Here is a 21,949-nt window from a genome sequence, read left to right on the forward strand (position 1 = left end):
TTTTATTCGAAATAAAATTGATAAAAAGATTATCAAAAAGTTTTATATATGCAAATGTGGAATAAAAAAAAAGTACAGATCACAGCGCAAAAAATATGCCCTCACACCACCACTTATATGGAAAAATGAGATAGTTTATTCGTGACATATTCTACTTTATTTTGGTGGTAAATTTTCGGCGTTACTTGCATCCTTTTTTGGTGAAAAATCCCAAAATTTCATGAAAATTTTGAAAATTTAGCATTTTTCTAACTTTGAAGCTCTCTACAAGGAAAATGGATATTCACAATAAATTTTATTTTTCTTCACAAATACAATATGTCCACTTTCATAAAATGGACATATTTTTACTTTTTGAAAAAATTAGAGGGCTTCAAAGTAGAGCAGCAATTTTCAAAAATGTCATGAAAATTGCTAAATCTGAAGGGACAGATGTTACAGAACTACAACTCCCAGCATGCCTGGGCAGTCGAGGCATGCTGAGAGTTGTAGTTTGGCAACATCTGGAGGGCTACCGTTTGGGCACCACTGTAACAGTGGTCTCCAAACTGTGACCCTCCAGATGTTGCAAAACTACAACTCCCAGCATGCCCAGACAGCCTTTGGCTGTCTGGGCATGCTGGGAGTTGCAGTTTGGCCTTCCTAGTGGTTGCCAGTGCCTTCCTAGTGGCTTTACTCTCACTTTCAATTCCCCCTCCCACCGTCGATTCCCTACCTGAGCAAGTATCCAGCAGGCTCCAGCGAAGATCCCGGGTCCCCAGGCATCTTCTCCTGCAGGTACGGCCTCCATCTTCTTCACAGATCCCCTCGACATCCAGGGGCGGGCAGAACGGAGGGTTGCCATGGCAACCACCTGTCCTGCGCTGCCATTGGTCAGAACTCCATTCTAACTAATGGCAGGGGATAGGAGGCGATCGCAGCTCTGCGACCTCACTCCTATCCCTTAGGCTGATCAGGGCTGTTGCTGACAACTCCGATCAGCCCTATTTTCCGGGTGATCGGGTCACCAGAGACCCGATCAGCCCGGAATTGGAGAAAATCGCATTTCTGAATTGACATGCGGTTTTCTCCGATCGCCGACATGGGGGGGGGGGTCTCAGGACCCCCCTGGGCGATGTGCCGGGGTGCATGCTGAATGATTTCAGCAGGCATCTGGCTCCAGTCCCCAACCGGCTAGCGGTGTGGACCGGATTTCCCACGGGCGTATGGATACGCTCTCGGTCCTTAACCTCTTCAGGACAGAGGGCGTATGGATACGCCCTGCATTCCGAGTCCTTAAGGACCGAGGGCGTATCCATACGCCCGTGGGAAATCCGGTCCCCACCGCTAGCCGGTTGGGGACCGGAGCCGGATGCCTGCTGAAATCATTCAACAGGCACCCCGGCACATCGCCCTGGGGAGTCCTGAGACCCCCCCCCCCCCCCCATGTCGGCGATCGGAGAAAATCGCATGTCAATTTAGACATGCGATTTTCTCCAATTCCGGGCTGATCGGGTCTCTGGTGACCCGATCACCCGGAAAATAGGGCTGATCGGAGCTGTCAGCAACAGCCCCGATCAGCCTAAGGGATAGGAGTGAGGTCGCAAAGCTGCAATCTCCTCCTATCCCCTGCCATTAGTCAGAACGGAGTTCTGACCAATGGCAGCGCAGGACGGGGGGTTGCCGCCCCTGGATGTCGAGGGGATCTGGGAAGAAGATGGAGGCCGTACCTGCAGGAGAAGATGCCTGGGGACCTGGGATCTTCGCTGGAGCCTGCTGGATCAGGTAGGGAATCGACAGTGGGTGGGGAACTGAAAGTGAAAGTAAAACGATCTTTACTGTGGCAACCACTAGGAAGGCCAAACTGCAACTCCCAGCATGCCCAGACAGCCAAGGGAGGGTCACAGTTTGGAGACCACTGTTACAGTGGTGCCCAAACAGTAGCCCTCCAGATGTTGTCAAACTACAACTCTCAGCATGCCTCGACTGCCCAGGCATGCTGGGAGTTGTAGTTCTGTAACATCTGTCCCTTCAGATTTAGCAATTTTCATGACATTTTTGAAAATTGCTGCTCTACTTTGAAGCCCTCTAATTTTTTCAAAAAGCAAAAATATGTCCATTTTATGATGCCAACATAAAGTGGACATATTGTATTTGTGAAGAAAAATAAAATGTATTTGGAATATCCATTTTCCTTACAAGTAGAGAGCTTCAAAGTTAGAAAAATGCAACATTTAAAAAATTTCATGACATTTTGGGATTTTTCACCAAAAAAGGATGCAATTGACGCCGAAAATTTAGCACCAAAATAAAGTAGAATATGTCACGAAAAAACTCTCTCAGAATCAGTATATTCGGTAAAAGTGTTTTCGCGTTATTAATTCATAAAGTGACGGTGGTCAGAATTGCGAAAAAGGGCTCAGTCCTTAAAGAGTACCTGTCATCAACAAAAACTTTTAATATGTTGTTCATAATCATTAAAAAAGAGATATTGTAATATATCTTCATTAAAAAATATTAATATTTATACCAGTTTTTTCATTTTATAATTTTGGCCACTAGGGGTCACTCTTCTATGCCTGGTCTGCAGGCAGCTTCCTATGCTTTTCATAGTAAGTGTACAGCTTTTAGGACTAATGCTGAAAGGGTTCTGGTCCTTCCACCGGAAGTTCAGTACTCTCAGCTCACAGGCTGGGAGCGAGTCCTGAGCTGAGAGTACTGAAATTCCGGTGGAAGGACCAGAACCCTTTCAGCATTAGTCCTAAAAGCTGTACACTTACTATGAAAAGCATAGGAAGCTGCCTGCAGACCAGGCATAGAAGAGTGACCCCTAGTGGCCAAAATTATAAAATGAAAAAACTGGTATAAATATTAATATTTTTTAATGAAGATATATTACAATATCTCTTCATTAACCCCTTCCCGCAGAATGGCATATATAAACGCCGGGTTGTGCAGTGCGTTCGCGCATCCCGGCGTTTATAAATGACATTCAGTTAACCCGGCGATGCGCAGCATCGCACGGGTTAACTGGCAGAAGTCCCGCTGTTTCCAGCAGGGGACAACTTCTGCTTCACCCCCAGGACCATCAATTGATGGTCCTGGTCAGCGATCACTGTGATTGGTCCCTGTGGACCAATCACAGTGATCTGGGGTGAAAGTTCAGATCCCCCGCACTGCCCGCCCCTGGAAGTCGGGCAGAACGGGGGACGAAGGCTGCGGGGGCTCGCGGGGACCTGCGGCACACGGGGGGGAACAGGAGGGGACCGGCGGACTTACCTGATCCAGCGGCGGGACCGAGGAGCAGCGCGGGACCGGCCACGTGGACGAGCAGCGACGGGTAAGTATGTGGTCCTCAGAGGCAGCAGTGAAGATCTTCACTGCTGCTTCTAGGAGTCTGAAAACTACAACTCCCAGCATGCCTAGACAGCCTTTGGCTGTCTGGGCATGCTGGGAGTTGTAGTTTTGCAACATCTGGAGGGCCTCAGTTTGGAGACCATTGTATAATGGTCTCCAATCTGTGCTCTTCCAGCTGTTGCAAAACTACAACTCCCAGCATGCACTGACTGTCCAGGCATGCTGGGAGTTTTAGTTCAGCAACATCTGGCCCTTCAGATGTTGCCGAACTACAACTCCCAGCATGCCCTTCAGCTGTCTGGGCATGCTGGGAGTTGTAGTTTTGCAACAGCTGGAGACACACTGGTTGGGAAACATTGTTTCTAACTCAGTGTTTCCTAACCTGTGTGCCTCCAGCTGTTGCAAAACTAGAACTCCCAGCATGCACTAAAAGACCATGCATGCTGGGAGTTGTAGTTTTGCAACATCTGGAGGGCCCCAGTTTGGAGACCATTGTATAATGGTCTCCAATCTGTGCTCTTCCAGCTGTTGCAAAACTACAACTCCCAGTATGCACTGACTGTCCAGGCATGCTGGGAGTTTTAGTTCAGCAACATCTGGCCCTTCAGATGTTGCCGAACTACAACTCCCAGCATGCCCTTCAGCTGTCTGGGCATGCTGGGAGTTGTAGTTTTGCAACAACTGGAGACACACTGGTTGGGAAACATTGTCTGTTTCTAACTCAGTGTTCCCTAACCTGTGTGCCTCCAGCTGTTGCAAAACTATAACTCCCAGCATGCACTAACAGACGATGCATGCTGGGAGTTGTGGTTTTGCAACAGCTGATGCACCCCCCCCCCCTGTGAATGTACAGGGTACATTCACATGGGCGAGGCTTTTACAGTGGGTTTCTCGCATCTTGAGATGCAGCAAATTTTGCGCTGGGAAACTCGCTGTAATCCCCCGCCCGTGTGACTGTACCCTAAAAACACTACACTACACTACACTACACTAACACAAAATAAAATAAAAAGTTAAAAACACTACATATACACATACCCTTACACAGCCCCCCTCCCCCAATAAGAACGTCCGGTACACCACTGTTTCCAAAGCAGAGCCTCCAGCTGTTGAAAAACAACAACTCCCAGTATTGTCGGACAGCCGTTGACTGTCCAGGCATGCTGGGAGTTTTGCAACAGCTGGAGGCACCCTGTTTGGGAATCACTGGCGTAGAATACCCCTATGTCCACCCCTATGCAAATCCCTAATTTAGGCCTCAAATGCACATGGCGCTCTCACTTTGGAGCCCTGTCGTATTTCAAGGCAACAGTTTAGGGCGACATATGGGGTATCGCCGTACTCGGGAGAAATTGCGTTACAAGGTTTGGGGGGCTTTTTCTTCTTTAACCCTTCATGAAAAGGAAATGTTGGGGTCTACACCAGAATGTTAGTGTAAACATTTTTTATTTTTTACACTAACATGCTGATGTTGCCCTATACTTTACATTTTCACAAGAGGTAAAAGGGAAAAAAGCCCCCCAAAATTTGTAACGCAATTTCTCCCGACTACAGAGATACCCCATATGTGAGCGCAAAGTGCTCTGGGGGCACACAACAAGGCCCAGAAGGGAGAGCGCACCATGTACATTTGAGGTGATTTGCACAGGGGTGGCTGATTGTTACAGCGGTTTTGACAAACGCAAAAAAAACAAAACCCCACATGTGACCCCATTTCGGAAACTACACCCCTCACGGAATGTAATGAGGGGTGCAGTGAGAATTTACCCCCCACAGGTGTCTGACGGATCTTTGGAACAGTGGTCCATGAAAATGAAAACTTGTACAGCCCACTGTTCCAAAGATCTGTCAGACACCAGTGGAGGGCAAATGCTCACTGTACCCCTTGTTACGTTCCTCAAGGGGTCTAGTTTCCAAAATGGTATGCCATGTGGGTTTTTTTTTGCTGTTCTGGCACCTTAGGGTCTTCCTAAATGCGACATGCCCCCCGAGCAAAATTTGCTCTCAAAAAGCCAAATATGACTCCTTCTCTTCTGAGCATTGTAGTTCGCCCATAGTGCACTTCAGGTCAACTTATGGGGTACCTCTATACTCAGAAGAGAAGGGGTTACAAATATTGGGGGGTATTTCCTGCTATTAACCCTTGCAAAAAGGTGAAATTAGGGGAGAAACACACATTTTAGTGGAAATTTTTTTTTTTTTTTTACATATGCAAAAGTCATGAAACACCTGTGGGGTAATAAGGCTCACTTTATTCCTTATTACATTCCTCAAGGGGTCTAGTTTCCAAAATGGTATGCCATGTGGGTATTTTTTGCTGTTCTGGCACCATAGGGGCTTCCTAAATGCGACATGCCCCCCGAGCAAAATTTGCTCTCAAAAAGCCAAATATGACTCCTTCTCTTCTGAGCATTGTAGTTCACTCATGGTGCACTTCAGGTCAACTTATGGGGTACCTCCATACTCAGAAGAGAAGGGGTTACAAATATTGGGGGGTATTTCCTGCTATTGACCCTTGGAAAAATGTGAAATTTGGGGGGAAACACACATTTTAGTGAAAAAAAAAATTTTTTTTTACATATGCAAAAGTCGTGAAACACCTGTGGGGTATTAAGGCTCACTTTATTCCTTGTTACGTACCTCAAGGGGTCTAGTTTCCAAAATGGTATGCCATGTGAGGGTTTTTTGCTGTTCTGGCACCATAAGGGCTTCCTAAATGCAACATGCCCCCAAAAACCATTTCAGAAAAACGTACTCTCTAAAATCCCCTTATCGCTCTTTCCCTTCTGAGCCCTCTACTGCGCCCGCCGAACACTTTACATAGACATATGAGGTATGTGCTTACTCGAGAGAAATTGGGCTACAAATATAAGTATACATTTTCTCCTTTTACCCCTTGTAAAAATTTAAAAATTGGGTCTACAAGAACATGCGAGTGTAAAAAATGAAGATTGTGAATTTTCTCCTTCACTTTGCTTCTATTCCTGTGAAACACCTAAAGGGTTAAAATGATGACTGAATGTCATTTTGAATACTTTGGGGGGTGCAGTTTTTATAATGGGGTCTTTTGTGGGGTATTTCTAATAAGAAGACCCTTCAAATCCACTTCAAACCTGAACTGGTCCCTGAAAAATAGTGAGTTTGAAAATTTTGTGAAAAATTGGAAAATTGCTGCTGAACTTTGAAGCCCTCTGGTGTATTCCAAAAGTAAAAACTCGTCAATTTTATGATGCAAACATAAAGTAGACATATTGTATATGTGAATAAAATTTTTTTTTATTTGTAATATACATTTTCCTTACAAACAGAGAGCTTCAAAGTTAGAAAAATGCAAAATTTTCAAATTTTTCATCAAATTTTAGGATTTTTCACAAGGAAAGGATGCAAGTTACCACAAAAATTTACCACCATGTTAAAGTAGAATATGTCACGAAAAAACAATCTCAGAATCAGAATGATAACTAAAAGCATTCCAGAGTTATTAATGTTTAAAGTGACAGTGGTCAGATGTGCAAAAAACGCTCTGGTCCTTAAGGCCAAAATGGGCTTGGTCCTGAAGGGGTTAATGATTATGAACAACATATTAAAAGTTTTTGTTGATGACAGGTACTCTTTAAGGTGAAAAAGGGCTGCGTCCTTAAGGGGTTAAGGACTCGGATGCATGGCATATCCATATGCCCTGTGTCCTGAAGAGGTTAAGGACTAAGACAATTTTATTTTTAAGTTTTCGTTTTTCCTCCTTGCCTTAAAAAAATCATTACTCTTTTATATTTTCATCCACAGACTAGTATGAGGGCTTGTTTTTTGCGTGACCAGTTGTCCGTTGTAATGCCATCACTCACTTTACCATAAAATGTATGGCGCAATCAAAAAAATACTATTTGTGTGGTGAAATTAAAAAGAAAACCGCAATTTTGCTAATTTTGGATGGTTTTGATTTCACGCTGTACAATTTACGGTAAAAATGACATGTGTTCTTTATTCTTTGGGTCAATACTATTAAAATGATACCCATGATAACACACTTTTCTATTACTGTTGTGCTTAAAAAAAACAAAAAACTTTTCAACCAAATTAGTACGTTTAAAATCCCCCTATTTTGAAGACCTATAACTTTTTCATTTTTCCGTATAAGCGGCGGTATGAGGGCTCATTTTTTGCGCCGTGATCTGTACTTTTTATTGATACCATATTTGCTTATATAACATTTTTACCATTACCATTTTTTTTTTAAAACAATTTGGGAATAAAATGTTATAAAAAAGCAGCTATTTTGGACGTTTTTTTTTTCCGTTCACCGTACGGAATAAAGAAAACAGGTCTATTTTCCCCCCGTAAAGTGTACAGCATGAAAACAAAACCTTCCAAAATTGCGGTTTTCTTTTCAATTTCCCCACACAAATAGTATTTTTTTTGGTTGCGCCAAACATTTTATGATAAAATGAGTGATGGCATTACAAAGGACAACTGGTTGCGCAAAAAACTAGCCCTCATACTAGTTTGTGGATGCAAATATAAAAGTTATGAAGTAACTAAAAAAGTAAAAGTAAAAAACGAAAAAACGTTAAAATAAAATTGTTGGAGTCCTTAAAAGGTACTCCGGTGGATTTTATTTTTTTTTTTAAATGAACTGGTGCCAGAAAGTTAAACAGATTTATAAATTACTTCTATAAAAAAAAAAAAAAAAACTTAATCCTTTCAGTACTTGTTTGCTACAGAGGAAAATCTTTATTTTTTATTTTTTGTGTTGTCCACAGTGCTCTCTGCTGACACCTGTGTGTCAGCAGAGAGCACTGTGGACAACACAAAAAAGAAATTCCTCTGTAGCAAACAGCTGCTAAAAAGTACTAAAATGATTAAGATTTTTTAATAGAAGTAATTTACAGATCTGTTTAACTTTCTGGCACCTGTTCATTAACAAAAAAAATAAATAAATAAATAAAAATGATTTCCACCGTAATAACCTTTAAAGGCCCACATGGGGTTAAACTAGGTATGAATCAACCGTATCAAAAAATTTAAATAGAAAAGTAGTTTGTTTCAACATTCACACCACCCAAAATTATTATATAAGTTACACAGCAATTTATACATACATTTCAAACAGTGTGAAAGAAAAACAAAACATGCATAAAACTAGTCATTATAGAGCAACTCTAGTAATTTAGTCATGAACGTAAATGTTTGCACCCCTGAAGTTTTTCAAGAAAATGAAGTATTTCTCACAGAAAAGGATTGCAGTAACACATGTTTTGCTATACACATGTTTATTCCCTTTGTGTGTATTGGAACTAAACCAAAAAAGGGAGGAAAAAAAGCTAATTGGACATAATGTCCCACCAAACTCCAAAAATGGGCTGGACAAAGTTATTGGCACCCTTAACTTAATATTTGGTTGCACACCCTTTGGAAAAAATAACTGAAATCAGTCACTTCCTATAACCATCAATAAGCTTCTTACACCTCTCAGCCGGAATATTGGACCACTCTTCCTTTGCAAACTGCTCCAGGTCTCTCTTATTGGAAGGGCGCCTTTTCCCAACAGCAATTTTAAGATCTCTCCACAGGTGTTGAATGGGATTTAGATCTGGACTCATTGCTGGTCACTTCAGAACTCTCCATCGCTTTTTTTTGCCATCCATTTATGGGTGCTTTTTGAGGTATGTTTGGGGGGTCATTGTCCTGCTGGAAGACCCAAGATCTCGGACGGAAACCCAGCTTTCTGACACTGGGCTGTACAGTGCGACCCAAAATCCGTTGCTAATCCTCAGATCTCATGATGCCTTGCACACATTCAAGGGACCCAGACGCAGCAAAACAACCCCAAAACATCATTGAACCTCCAACATATTTCACTGTAGTTACTGTGTTATTTTCTTTGTTGGCTTCATTCCCTTTTCTGTAAACAGTAAAATGATGTGCTTAACCAAAAAGCTCTATCTTGGTCTCATCTGTCCACAAGACGTTTTCCCAGAAGCATTTTGGCTTACTCAAGTTCATTTTGGCAAAATGTAGTGTTGCTTTTTTATGTCGCTGTGTCAGCAGTGGGATCCTCCTCGGTCTCCTGCCATAGCGTTTCATTTCATTTAAATGTTGACGGATAGTTCACGCTGACACTGATGCTCCCTGAGCCTGCAGGACAGCTTGAATATCTTTGGAACTTGTTTGGGGCTGCTTATCCAACATCCGGACTATCCTGCGTTGACACCTTTCATCAATTTTTCTCTTCCGTCCAGGCCCAGGGAGATTAGCTACAGTGCCATGGGTTGCAAACTTCTTGATAATGTTGAGCACTGTGGACAAAGGCAAATCTAGATCTTTTGAGATGGACTTGTAACCTTGAGATTGTTGATATTTTTCCACAATTTTAGATCTCATGTCCTCGGGCAGTTCTCTTCTCTTTCTGTTGTCCATGCTTAGTGTGTCACACACCGACATACAATGCAAAGACTAAGTGAACTTCTCTCCTTTTTATCTGCTTTCAGGTGGGTGTGACTGTTATATTGACTACACCAGTTACTTGCCCCAGGTGAGCTAAAGGGAGCATCACATGCTCGAAACAATCTTATTCAGCCACAATTTTGAAAGGGTGCCAATAATTTTGTCCAGACCATTTTTGGAGTTTGGTGTGACATTATGTCCAATTTGCTTTTTTCCCTCCCTTTTTTGGTTTAGTTCTAATACATACAAAGGGAATAAACATGTGTATAGCAAAACGTGTTACTGCAATCCTTTTCTGTGAGAAATACTTCATTTTCTTGAAAAATATTATGGGTGCCATTTATGGCCCAGATAATGTACACACATACTAGCTGAGTACCCGACGTTGCCCTTTTTTTCCTTCCTAATCCTTGTTGTGGAGGAAAATCAACAGAGGAAGCTTTTGACTTCATAACCCGTCCTCATATATTGTTGCCATATCCCGACCCATAATATGTGTACATACATTTCCCATTGATTTGCATGGGACTATAAACAAAAACCTGACCCTCACAAATGGGTATAGTTAAGGGTTAAATTAACTATCCTATATTTTAAGTGGACATATAAGTAACATGTGACCAAGTATTATTGAAATATCTCCAGCCGTTTGGAAGTTATGCAGTAACATATTTCCCATAGACTTGTGTGGGACTTTAAACAAAAACCCCGCCCCTGGCAAATGGGGGCGAGTAAGGGTTAAATCACCTATCCTATGTTTGTTGTTGACACATAAGTAACGTGTGCCAAGTTTCATGTTAATATCCTTAGCTGTTTGGACGTGATGCTGGAACATACACACACACACATTGAGATATATATATCTATAGATATATCTATATAACGTATATAAAACTCAATGTGTGTGTGTGTGCGTGTATGTATGTTCCAGCATCACGTCCAAACAGCTAAAGGTATTAACATGAAACTTGGCACACACGTTACTTATGTGTCAACAAACATAGGATAGGTGATTTAACCCTTACTCACCCCCATTTGCCAGGGGCGGGGTTTTTGTTTTAAGTCCCACACAAGTCTATGGGAAATATACGTTACTGCATAACTTCCAAACGGCTGGAGATATTTTGATAATACTTGGTCACATGTTACTCATATGTCCACTTAAAATATAGGATAGTTAATTTAACCCTTAACTACCCCCATTTGTGAGGATCGAGTTTTTGTTTAAAGTCCAATGCAAATCAATGGGAAATGTATGTTCCCACATAACTTCCGTACGGCTGGAGATATTTTAATACCCGGTACACATATTACGGGTCGGGATGGGAGGACGGGATGGCAGGACGGGATATGACAACAATATATGAGGACGCAATAAGAAGTCAAAAGCTTCCTCCATTGTTTATTTTCCTCCCCAACAAGGATTAGGAAGGAAAAATCGTCCGGGTACTCAGCTAGCGTGTGTGTATATATATTATATATATATATATATATATATATATATACATATAGATGCAAATCATAAAATGTTGCAGTATCTTGTAATACCTTTTTTATTGGATTAACACCATTTTGTAGAGACAAGCTTTCGGGATTCCTCCCTTTATCAAGTCCAAAGCAAATCTATATATATTAGGGCTGCACGATATGGGGAAAATGTGCAATATGCAATGTGATATAATAAAAAAATTGTGAAATCCCCCCATTTCATGTCCAATCGCCTCCATTTCACATTATCCACCCATTTTATGCCCACTGCCCATTTCACATCTCCCCTTGTCACATTCCCCACCCTTCCCTTGTCACATTCCCCCCCACCCCCCTTGTCTCACCTCCCCCCTCCCCCACCACCCTTGTCATTTCCCCCCTCCCCCACCACCCTTGTCCCATTTTCGCCCCCCCCCCCCCCCCCCCCCCGCCCCCTTCTCTTAGGAAGAGAGGAAACTACGGAGTGCATGGAGACGAATCTGCAGGACCGGGACAAGGTGAGCAGAAGGTTTATTTTTATTTTTCTCCCTGCGCCCTTAGCTCAGTGTTTTTCTAGCAGGGTGCCTCCAGTTGTTGTGAAACTACTACTCCCAGCATGCCGGGACAGCCTTTGCCGGTCCGGGCATGCTAAGAGTTGTAGTTTTGCAACAACTGGAGGCCCCCTGGTTGGGAAACACTGACTTTTAGCATTTAAATTCGTTTTTACCTGCTCTGGCCGGCCCCCACCACGGGAGGCAGCCCGAGCAGATAATCGCAAGTTTTCCCGGGGGGGGGGGGGGGGGGGGGGGGGATATCGCCATATCGCAAAATGAAAATTTGCAATGTGATTGCTTTTGCGATATATCGTGCAGCCCTTTTATATATATCGTATTTATCGGCGTATAACACGCACTTTTTAGGCTAAAATTTTTAGCCTAAAGTCTATGTGCGTGTTATACGCCGATACACTCCCAGGAAAGGCAGGGGGGGAGAGGCCGTCGCTGCCCGCTTCTCTCCCCCTGCCTTCCCTGGGGTCTAGAGCGCTGCTGCCGGCCCTTCTCTCCCTCTAGCTATCGGCGCCGCTGCCCGTTCTATCCCCCTGACTATCGGTACCGGCGCCCCATTGCTGCCGCGCTGCTGCAGGCCTCCGGCGTGCGTCCCCTGCGTCGTTGCTATGCACAGCACACTGTCGTCATGCGCCGCGCCGTGCAGCGCATAGCAACGACGCCGGGGACGCACGCCGGAGGCCTGCAGCAGCGCGGACCCGAACCAGGTAATTATGCCACCGGGGATGGGGGGAGGCAACGGGGCAGCGGCGCCTGCAATGGGTGCCGCTGCCCCTTCTCTCCCCCTGGCTATCGGTGCCGGCAATGGGGCGCCGGCACCGATAGTCAGGGGGACAGAACGGGCAGCGGCGCCGATAGCTAGGGGGAGAGAAGGGCCGGCAGCAGCGCTCTAGACCCCAGGAAAGGCAGGGGGAGAGAAGCGGGCAGCGACGGCCTCTCTCCCCCTGCCTTTCCTGGGGGTGTATCGGGGTATACACGCGCACACACGAATATTTACCCAAATATCGTTGGTAAAATGAGGGTGCGTGTTATAGGCCGGTGCGTGGTATACCCCGATAAATACGGTGTGTGTGTATGTATATATATATGTATAATATATATATATATATATATATATATATATATATATATATATATATATATATATTTATTATACACTCAACGTGTGTGTATGTTCCAGCATCACTTTCAAACCGCTAAAGATATTAACATGAAACTTGGCACACATGTTACTTATATTTCAACAAAACACAGGATAGGTAATTTAACCCTTAAACCCCTCCCATTTGCATGAGTCAGGTTTTTTATTTAAAGTCCCATACAAGTCTATGGGAAATGTATGTTCCAGCATAACTTCCAAGAGCTGTCAATATTTCGATAATACTTGGTCACGTGATACTTATATGTCAAATAAAAATATATAATAATAGTTAAATTAACCCCTAACCTGCCCCCATATGTGAAGGATTGGGTGCTTGTTTCAAGTCCCATGCAAGTGTATAGGACTTCTGATGACTTACTCCACAAGTTCCGCTCTGCATCTCCTTGTGAATGCGTCAGTCTGGTTGGCAAGCCACACCCTTCCTGCATGCCATGTCCCATATCACAAAGACACACCCACATTTTAAGCCACACCCCTTTTATTTTCAGCTTACAATATCTTTACCGCAACGCAGCCCCACCTGAGGACGGGATATGAGGATTAGTTATGGGGACGGGATATGGGGTCGGGACATGCAAATAAAATATGAAGACTGGTGTGGGGAGGGGATTTGTGGTCGGGATTTAGGGACTGGATATGAGGACAAAAGTTTCCTCCATTGTTGCTTTTCCTCGCCCACAAAGATAAGTTAAGAAAAACTGGGCAGCGCCGGGTACTCCGCTAGTGTTTGATACAAAGTAGTCTTTACTGTATCAAACCAGCATGAAACAGGACTGAACCCAATGAGAAGGAAGAGCATTCATAAACATTACTTATTAAGCTAGATATAGTATAACTGTCTGTAGATTTATGAAAAATAAACACTTAAAGGGGTAGTCCGGTGAAAACCTTTTTTCTTTTAAATCAACTGGTGGCAGAAAGTTTAACATATTTGTAAAATAATTCTATTAAAAAATCTTAATCCTTCCTGTACTTATTAGCTGCTGAATACTACAGAGGAAATTATTTTCTTTTTGGAATGCTCTCTGATGACATCACGAGCACAGTTCTCTCTGCTGATGTTATAATAATAATAATAATAATAATAACTCTATTTATTTTTGTCCTTAGTGGGATTTGAACCCAAGTCCCCAGCACTGCAAGGCAGCAGTGTTAACCACTGAGCCACCATGCTGCCCTTAGCATACGTCTGCTATGCATGGTCGCTAAAATGGACAGAGATGTCAGCAGAGAGCACTGTGCTCGTGATGTCCTCAGTGTTGCAAAAAGAAAGGAATTTCCTCTGTAGCATTCAGCAGCTAATAAGTACTGGAAGGATTAAGATTTTTTTTAATAGAAGTAATTTACAAATCTGTTTAACTTTCTGCCACCAGTTGATTTAAAAGAAAAGAGGTTTTCACTGGAGTACCCCTTTAATTTTCCAAATTCCTTATTTCCTGTTTTCTGTCCCTACCACTTAGAATACTAGTTGGATACCCACTTATTTTCCACATTTTAGGCCCTAGAATTTGGAAAAAACGTGAAGGAAATAAAGTGTAAACTAACTCCACTTCTGTGTATACCTTTCCTCATCATTGGACTGGTGTCACTGGAGAAAGGCCTTGAAGACTCTGCCTCTGTCTTTTTACTATAGTCTACATTTACTACCACGTCTTTGGTGCCAGGAGACTTCTCTTGTGATGATAGCAATTCCTCTGCAAAAAGAAAAGATACAAAACATGAGCTTGAAGAACACAAAAGATTTTATCACTTCCTGAAAAGGTCAAGTGACCCCCCCAACAAAGTTAAACAAGAAGTAAACTAAGTGCCTACAAAAAGACAATAGAAGTACTGAAACTTACAGAATTATTTTTAGATATTTTTTTAGTCTGAAAAGCTACATACTTCACTTGCAATATACGCATGTGTTACGCTTTCTTTTTGTACTAACTGCCATTAACTAGTTGTACACTACTGCCACATCACATGCAGAAAGAGATCATGAAATTTCAAACTTGGTGAGGGTTTAGAAAAAAATCTGGGCCAATGTGTTCTGACGCCACTCTGACATCCATAGACTCAGGCAACTATTGATCCGATACTATTGATCTTTTGATTTCCGCTCAGACAAGCTAAAGAGATTTGTAGTAATTAAGATTCCAATTAAAAATGCTTCCAGGACAAAGCAGGCAACATCATGAAATGTCTGCAGGAAAAACTAGCAGAATTCTGCTCCCGATCTACATGACATGTTCATCTACACTAAAAGCTGTGCAAAGAACACAGAGAATAATCCATCATCCTTTCTACATTATTTTCATGTATTGTCAAAATGTGAAGGCACATGGATTTTAGGATTGAAGGAGAATATAACATTTCCTTGGTACAGAGTTGAAGGGGGGGGGGGGGGAATAAGTATCTGATGAACACAGCCCAGTGACCTGCATTGTTGGGTTGTCCAGGGAAAAAAAACGTATTCCCTATTCTTTGTATACCAAGATAAAAATCACTAAAGCATAAACCACTGCATAAAATCACTGTTTGATTCTTCATAAAAAAAATAAAATAAAATAAATAAATCCATATAAAGAGCAAATAGATACAGCAGAAGAAAATAGAGAATGCAGACGTGCCGAATTCAGTTAATTTCTATGGTAGAATTAGAGATGGCCGGGTGCTGTACGTAGTATCAAACGGATGGAGCACGTGCAATCTGCAGCAAACACTCTCTCTGCGAGCCAGGGCCCTATCTTTGAGGTCGGACCCCCGTGATCAGAAACTTATTCCTATACTTATAGGTTGCTTTTCGCTGGACAACCCCTTTAAATTTTACTACATGACTTGCCATTGTGAGATACCAATCATTGGGGGGGGGGGGGGGGGGATCTAAAGCTAATCTCTGAAATGTATTTCATTTTAATGTATGGAAAAAATATGTTATGTGTCAATACCCTAAGGTTTCTAATCATTCCTGCAGCTATACTCATTACTGCCTAAAACTAAGAGGGGGACAGCAGTATTGGAACAGTTGCTCATGAGAACCAATCTGATTGCCTCTTTTATTATTAAAAAGGCATCTGAAAATAAAAGCTGTGAGTTGTAGTTTTGCAACAGCTGGGTGCACACTGGTTGGGGAACACTACTATCAGCTTATAGTGCACATGTGGAGATCTTACTGCCAAGACGCACACACTTAGATGACTGTGCTGCAATGAAAAGTGATGAGCCAGCTATACATAAATTATTAGATATGCCCTAAATAGCCTTCCCAGCCATTTGTGGAGTAGGACAGGCACCAAAACTACAGAACAGTGTAACAATAAAGAGGGTAATTTGAGCAGTGTAGAAATATCTGAACATTTAATCTTATCTTAGATTAGGTACCAATTTTAGAAACAAATAAGCACCAGAATAATAAATGAACCCTTATTCGTCTTCCTGGAAAAGCAGGCAGAGTCTACATCAGACAATGAAAGCGATAGGGAAAACCTTACATGTTTTCTACATCATATTACACCCATAAAACAGTCATTGCTGTTTTTTCATAAAACAAACACAATAGCTATTCTTGACGGAAACGAGTCTTTCCTGTGGTATTTCATTCATCTATAAATAAGTCACTGGTGCAGCTGCTCGTAAAGAATTCCCAGCGGAGAACCATTTGCCAGGAATAAAATGCCACAGAGCCCTGTAATATAAAGCTAGAATGTGTAAAGTTGTGTTTCTTAATAAGATCTACACATTAAGGCAGCTGCTTGTCCAGATTCCTCCAAACATGCAATCAGTTTTTATTATCTTGTAAACAGGAGACAATTTTATTTTGCCATGGTGGAATTCCCACTTTAGTGTGGGAATAAAGAAAAATAAAACAAAACCATAACTTACTAAGGCTAGGTTTAAATTTTTTTGCGTTTTTTTGACCTGAAAACTTCCACTTTTTTTTTTACATCATTTCTGAGGTTTTTCTGGCTTTTTTTATATTTTGTTTTTCACTGCCTTCAGGGGTACGAATCCGTGGGCCGGATGCAGAGCACTTAGCATACAGAGTGTAAGGAGGTAAGTAGTGAAGCATTTCTTGGGCATTTTATACCCCACAAGAACAAGTAGAAATCTAGCCTTAGTTAGAAACAACATTGCCACAATTACAGGATATCCCATTAATAGGTTTGTATTCCCACTAGTCTGGAGGCGGTTACTGTTCCTTGGGAACTAACCAGTTTCTGCTTTATCTGCAGGATAGTTAATATGTGTCTGATCAGTGGGGGTCTGACCGCTGGTTCCCACGTCTTCCCTGTTTAAATGGAGTAGGTGGGGAAAGGCTTCGATGGAATACCGGCTTTCGGGTGGCGCAGGACACAGATAGGAGCATAAGGTAAGATGCAAAGGTAGTTTATTCTCCCAACATGCAATAAATAAACTACCTTTGCATCTTACCTTATGCTCCTATCTGTGTCCTGCGCCACCCGAAAGCCGGTATTCCATCGAAGCCTTTCCCCACACTCTCCATTGATCAGCCCGGCTGGCTGCGGATACTATACGCGCTCACCATTGTTGTGTATGAGGTTACACAACATAACCAGGTGAGCTCCTTGCCTATTGCACATTCACCATACAGGTCTCTCTTTTATTATACCATGGAGCGCTTTATTTCTTATTACTTTTAGCTAAATGGAGTAGGTGACAGACATGTGCACTGCGGCTCCATTAAAGTCTACAAGGCTAGCAAAGACAGCCAAGTACAGTGCTCAGCTACCTTCATGAATGGAGGAGCAGCGGTAGAGAGGTGATGTGTATTTTATGGGAAAACCTCTTTAAGCATGTCTTAGGCTGCATTCACACCAAGTTTTGTACATACAGGTGTCTGATCCGGCAGGGGGAGGAGCAAACCGGGCGCTCCCGTACCCCAGTCAAATCAGCCTGTGACTTCATTTACTTTAATGAGCCGACCGGAGTCAAACGGTGACTCCGGTCGGCTCAGTTTTGACCCGTATGCGGTTTTGGACCGGACCTAAAACCATAGTATATTACGGTTTTAGGTCCGGTCACAAAACCGCATACGAGTCAAAACTGAGCCGACCGGAGTCACCATTTGACTCCGGTCGGCTCATTAAAGTAAATGGAGTCACGGGCTGATCCGGCTGGGGTACGGGAGCACCCGGTTTGCCCCTTCCCCCGCCGGATCCGGCACCCGTGGTGTGAATGCAGCCTTACAATGTGTATAGACTAAATATACAATACATTTAGAACATATGATACATGCCATTTGTGATACAGTGCTGATATTCAAATGCTCACAGTATTTTTGAGGTCAGAACTTTGGAAATTTGTACAAATATATACAAATATGTACTAGCAAGATACAAAAAGCTTCAGTTTATCAACGTATATATCAGACGAGCACATGTGGTAGTGAAATGGTAAATGAACATCTGTGCTACGCCATACATTCCTTCCATTGTCTAAAAAATTCTCACTGCTCATGAGAGAGAAGGCAACATTCACAATTGTGCTATCTGTCAGCAAAGTTATTGTCAACCAACTTAACCCTGCCCATGTAATGAGGACCTCTCAGCGCTGCTGGTCTCTGTTTCCTATCATACAACTGCAGTTACAAAGACCATTGCCAAAAGGGAGGGGTGAAAAGCCTTCAATAATAGCATGTCCTGTCACACCTTCTTCTGGCATCCTCATCATGACCTTCATGATATTCTCGTCTCTACACGTTATGTCATTCAAGTAGCTGGAAAGTTATATTTGTCCCTATTAGATTATTAAGTACTTTCCATAAGCTATTTGATCAAGTCATGAATGTATTATATTAGGGTTGGGGAGACTGAACATGTGTTTCAGACACCCAGAGCACTTATAAATGACAAATGTATGCTAATACTATGGTGGGGGGTATCATTCCCTGCATCAGCGCAGTGGCAAAATTGCACAAACCAGTCTTTGTGCTAAAGATACTGCACAAACTGTCACTATTACAAAAATTACAAAAACATTTAAGTAAAAACAGTGTTTGTGCACAATTTTTCAAGTCTGTGTTGGTGCAGGAATTGAGAAATGTCTATAGAAATACACATTCAGTAGAGCTCATATTTGTGCTTTTATTTTTTACTTCTGCATCTGTTTTTATTGTAGAAATTATTACAGAGAAGTTAAGATTCATCATTCATCGTGAAACAAAACCGATCTGAGAACACTAGTAAGCCTCTAATTCTTGTTTTGTGGCTCACTAGATGTACATCTCTAACAGAAGGCTTTGAAGTATCCCACTGTATAGGCATATGGACACATCAGAGGAATAGGTTGGGTAATCTTGGTGAATACCTCTAACGTACTTCCACTGTACAGAATGTGTGTATGTATTGAATCACTAGCAGACAAAATGCATAGTGATCTGTTTACTACTACTGTACTATTATTTGGTTCATCACATACCTTGGCCCTGGAGATGTGAAATATCTAGGCCTTCTCTCAGACGAATCACAACTATGCCATATTGAAAGTCAAAAGCATCACTAGAATAAAGAAAAAAGCAAAGTTTAAAATTACCTATAGAGTGAGTAAAATGCACGTGTTACCTTTTTATTGCCACAGTGCCACATACTCATGACCAGGGGCTTTAAAGGATGGACCTAATGCTATATTTTGCTTACAGATTGCTGAAGGCACAAATCCCTTTAAAGAATCTGGCTGTATGCACCATTGAGTGCAGGCAACAAAATATTACCGGATAAGTGGGACTGACAGGTCAGAATGAATGACCGGAACAACTTCCGCTTTAGGTTTATATATGTCCTGTAAAGGTTTTACATTTTTTTCTTTTCATTTCAGAGTTAAAGCATACAGCTTAAAAAATAAAATAAAATAAAAATAAAAAACATTACACCCCATGTAAGACATCTGTTTATTTGAACATTCAACTAAAGAAACTAAATCTAATTTGTACATGAAGGTCGATGTTAAAGCTGAGCATTGTGCAAGACTCAATGCATCATGAGAAGTTGAGAAACTCCAGCCCAATTTAAAGCAGGTAAATATTTTCTCCCAGTGAATCCCTGTAATCATTTTGCTAAAAATGTTAAATGTTGCTTGTCCCTATGTTTTTCATAAATCGTGTGCTTGTTGTACCAGTGAAAACAGCCAAGAGCACATACATAAGCCCAGGTATGCACCACTGGGAGTTGTGTAAAAACATCATACTTAGGATAGAGATGCAGGGCTTTAGAATCATAAACATGAAAACAGAGCAAAGGTAACATAACTGTATTCCCAGGCTCCATGCAATAGACTTACTGGAGCTTGTCCCGTGCAGCAAGACAGGAAGCCGGGGAGAGAAGTGCATGGCTGGGCACTTTCCCCAGCTATATCTTGAAATGAGTGGGGCTGTAAACACTCAGGGGCATTACCTGCAACAGCACAGTGGCAGAATTTTCTATTGAAATTCATGATAGGCGGTTTGTGGCTGGTTTCTCATAAATGTACGCAACTGTAAAAAGTGTTTTGCTAAAGTAGCCATATGTGGGCTTCTTGTATTTGTATTTTTAATGGCAACAGTTGGGAAAACATATCGTTTATTGTACAGCATTCATTATAGTAATAAAAGTGAAAAATAAAAAAGAAACTGCCTTTTTGTTTTTTGCATGTTATGCTGTTCATATGATAAAAAGCTATTTAACTTCTTTCTACACATTCTACAAAATAAGTACGGTAGCAGTATATCATTTTTTTTGTTCAGTTTTTTCTGCTTGATTTATGTTTTAAATATATCTTTTTTGCTTGAGTAGTGGTAGTTTTGAATGGTACCATTTTGAGGTACATTTAATTTAATTAGTAAAAAAAAAAAAAAAAAAAAAAAAAAAAAATTTCGAGAGGGTTGTGGAGTAATGGGGAAAACCCACCAGAGGTTTCTCTGATTTTTTTTTTCCACATTTTTCCATACTTACTGTAATAAGTTAATGTAGGTCTCAACATCTTTCATATCTGACTGAATCCAATTATTCTTAAAGCCGACCACCAGAGTATTTGGTCTCATTCTCCCCAAACCTGCAGCCTTACAAGGAAAGAATAAAAGCAGATTAAAAGGATGGACTGAGGTTCAAGAGTCTTTGTCTCCTCTGACTCGGATGTTACTGTGTAATTTTAATCAATATGGGGGCTTTTGCACTTTGCAAACCAGAACACATATAAAGATTTTACCTGCATAAGATACTGCGCTCCATCCCTCAGGTCTTCTGCATGTACTGGTGAGTAGAAGGCTTTGTTTTTGTTTTTAATAAGCCACCTCTGATATCTAGCCTGGTCTGTAAGCAGCTCTTTTAAAGCTTGTCTTCGAGGGCCCTATTGGGATATAAAATCACTTTACATGTAATGCATTATTTGTATTATATATACACAGTACTGATACTGAAAAGGCAAACATACAAGAGAAGCCACATGGCAGGGCCTAGCACCTTTGCAATTCCTGGCTACAGGAGCTAGATCAGTGCCCATCCAACCTATTGAGCAGTGCCACCATCCTAGACACTGTACCTGATGTTGTCCACATCCAGAGAGATGCTGTTACTGAGGCTTTGCAATCCAGACTCCGAACCTGTCCTGTGCCAATACGCATGCATTTCATCTAAAAGGGGCTGCCCACAAGCCAGTTTCTGACAAGATCTATTTCATTTCAGTATTTTTTTTTTTTTTTGGGGGGGGGGGGGGGTTTGGAGTCAATGGTATTCCTGCTTGTTTTAATAAGTGGAAAACCTTTACTATGGGTCCACTTACTCATTTTATACTTAATGGAAACCTGTCATTTTCATGATGTAAAATGATAATGCTGTGGCATTTTAGAGAATGATATAGGGTTCAGTCTAAAATGCTGCAGCTTTTCAGAGGAATTCGAGATATAAATCCAGCTTGGAATGGGGCTCCGAGTCACTAGGGAAGAGTACCCATTGGCTTCTCCCTGCTAAGCTAGTGGTGATTAATGAATCTTCCCCTAATTTGA

At 41.8% G+C, this 21,949-nt stretch overlaps 1 protein-coding gene across 2 annotated transcripts in view; it reads right to left on the reverse strand.

The window, feature by feature from the left end:
* SLC12A2 (solute carrier family 12 member 2) overlaps positions 1 to 21,949 on the reverse strand; it is a 137,854-nt gene that overhangs the window by 23,688 nt on the left and 92,217 nt on the right. For both annotated transcript variants that reach the window (XM_056537297.1, XM_056537298.1), the window contains 4 exons: positions 21,154 to 21,294; positions 20,901 to 21,007; positions 19,393 to 19,472; positions 14,535 to 14,666 (listed from right to left, as the gene is read on the reverse strand). In XM_056537297.1, the coding sequence (XP_056393272.1) occupies positions 14,535 to 14,666; positions 19,393 to 19,472; positions 20,901 to 21,007; positions 21,154 to 21,294 (460 nt within the window). The remainder of the gene's footprint in view (positions 1 to 14,534; positions 14,667 to 19,392; positions 19,473 to 20,900; positions 21,008 to 21,153; positions 21,295 to 21,949) is intronic.

Source organism: Hyla sarda, chromosome 1 (assembly GCF_029499605.1).
Source record: "Hyla sarda isolate aHylSar1 chromosome 1, aHylSar1.hap1, whole genome shotgun sequence".
NCBI classification, from domain to species: domain Eukaryota; kingdom Metazoa; phylum Chordata; class Amphibia; order Anura; family Hylidae; genus Hyla; species Hyla sarda.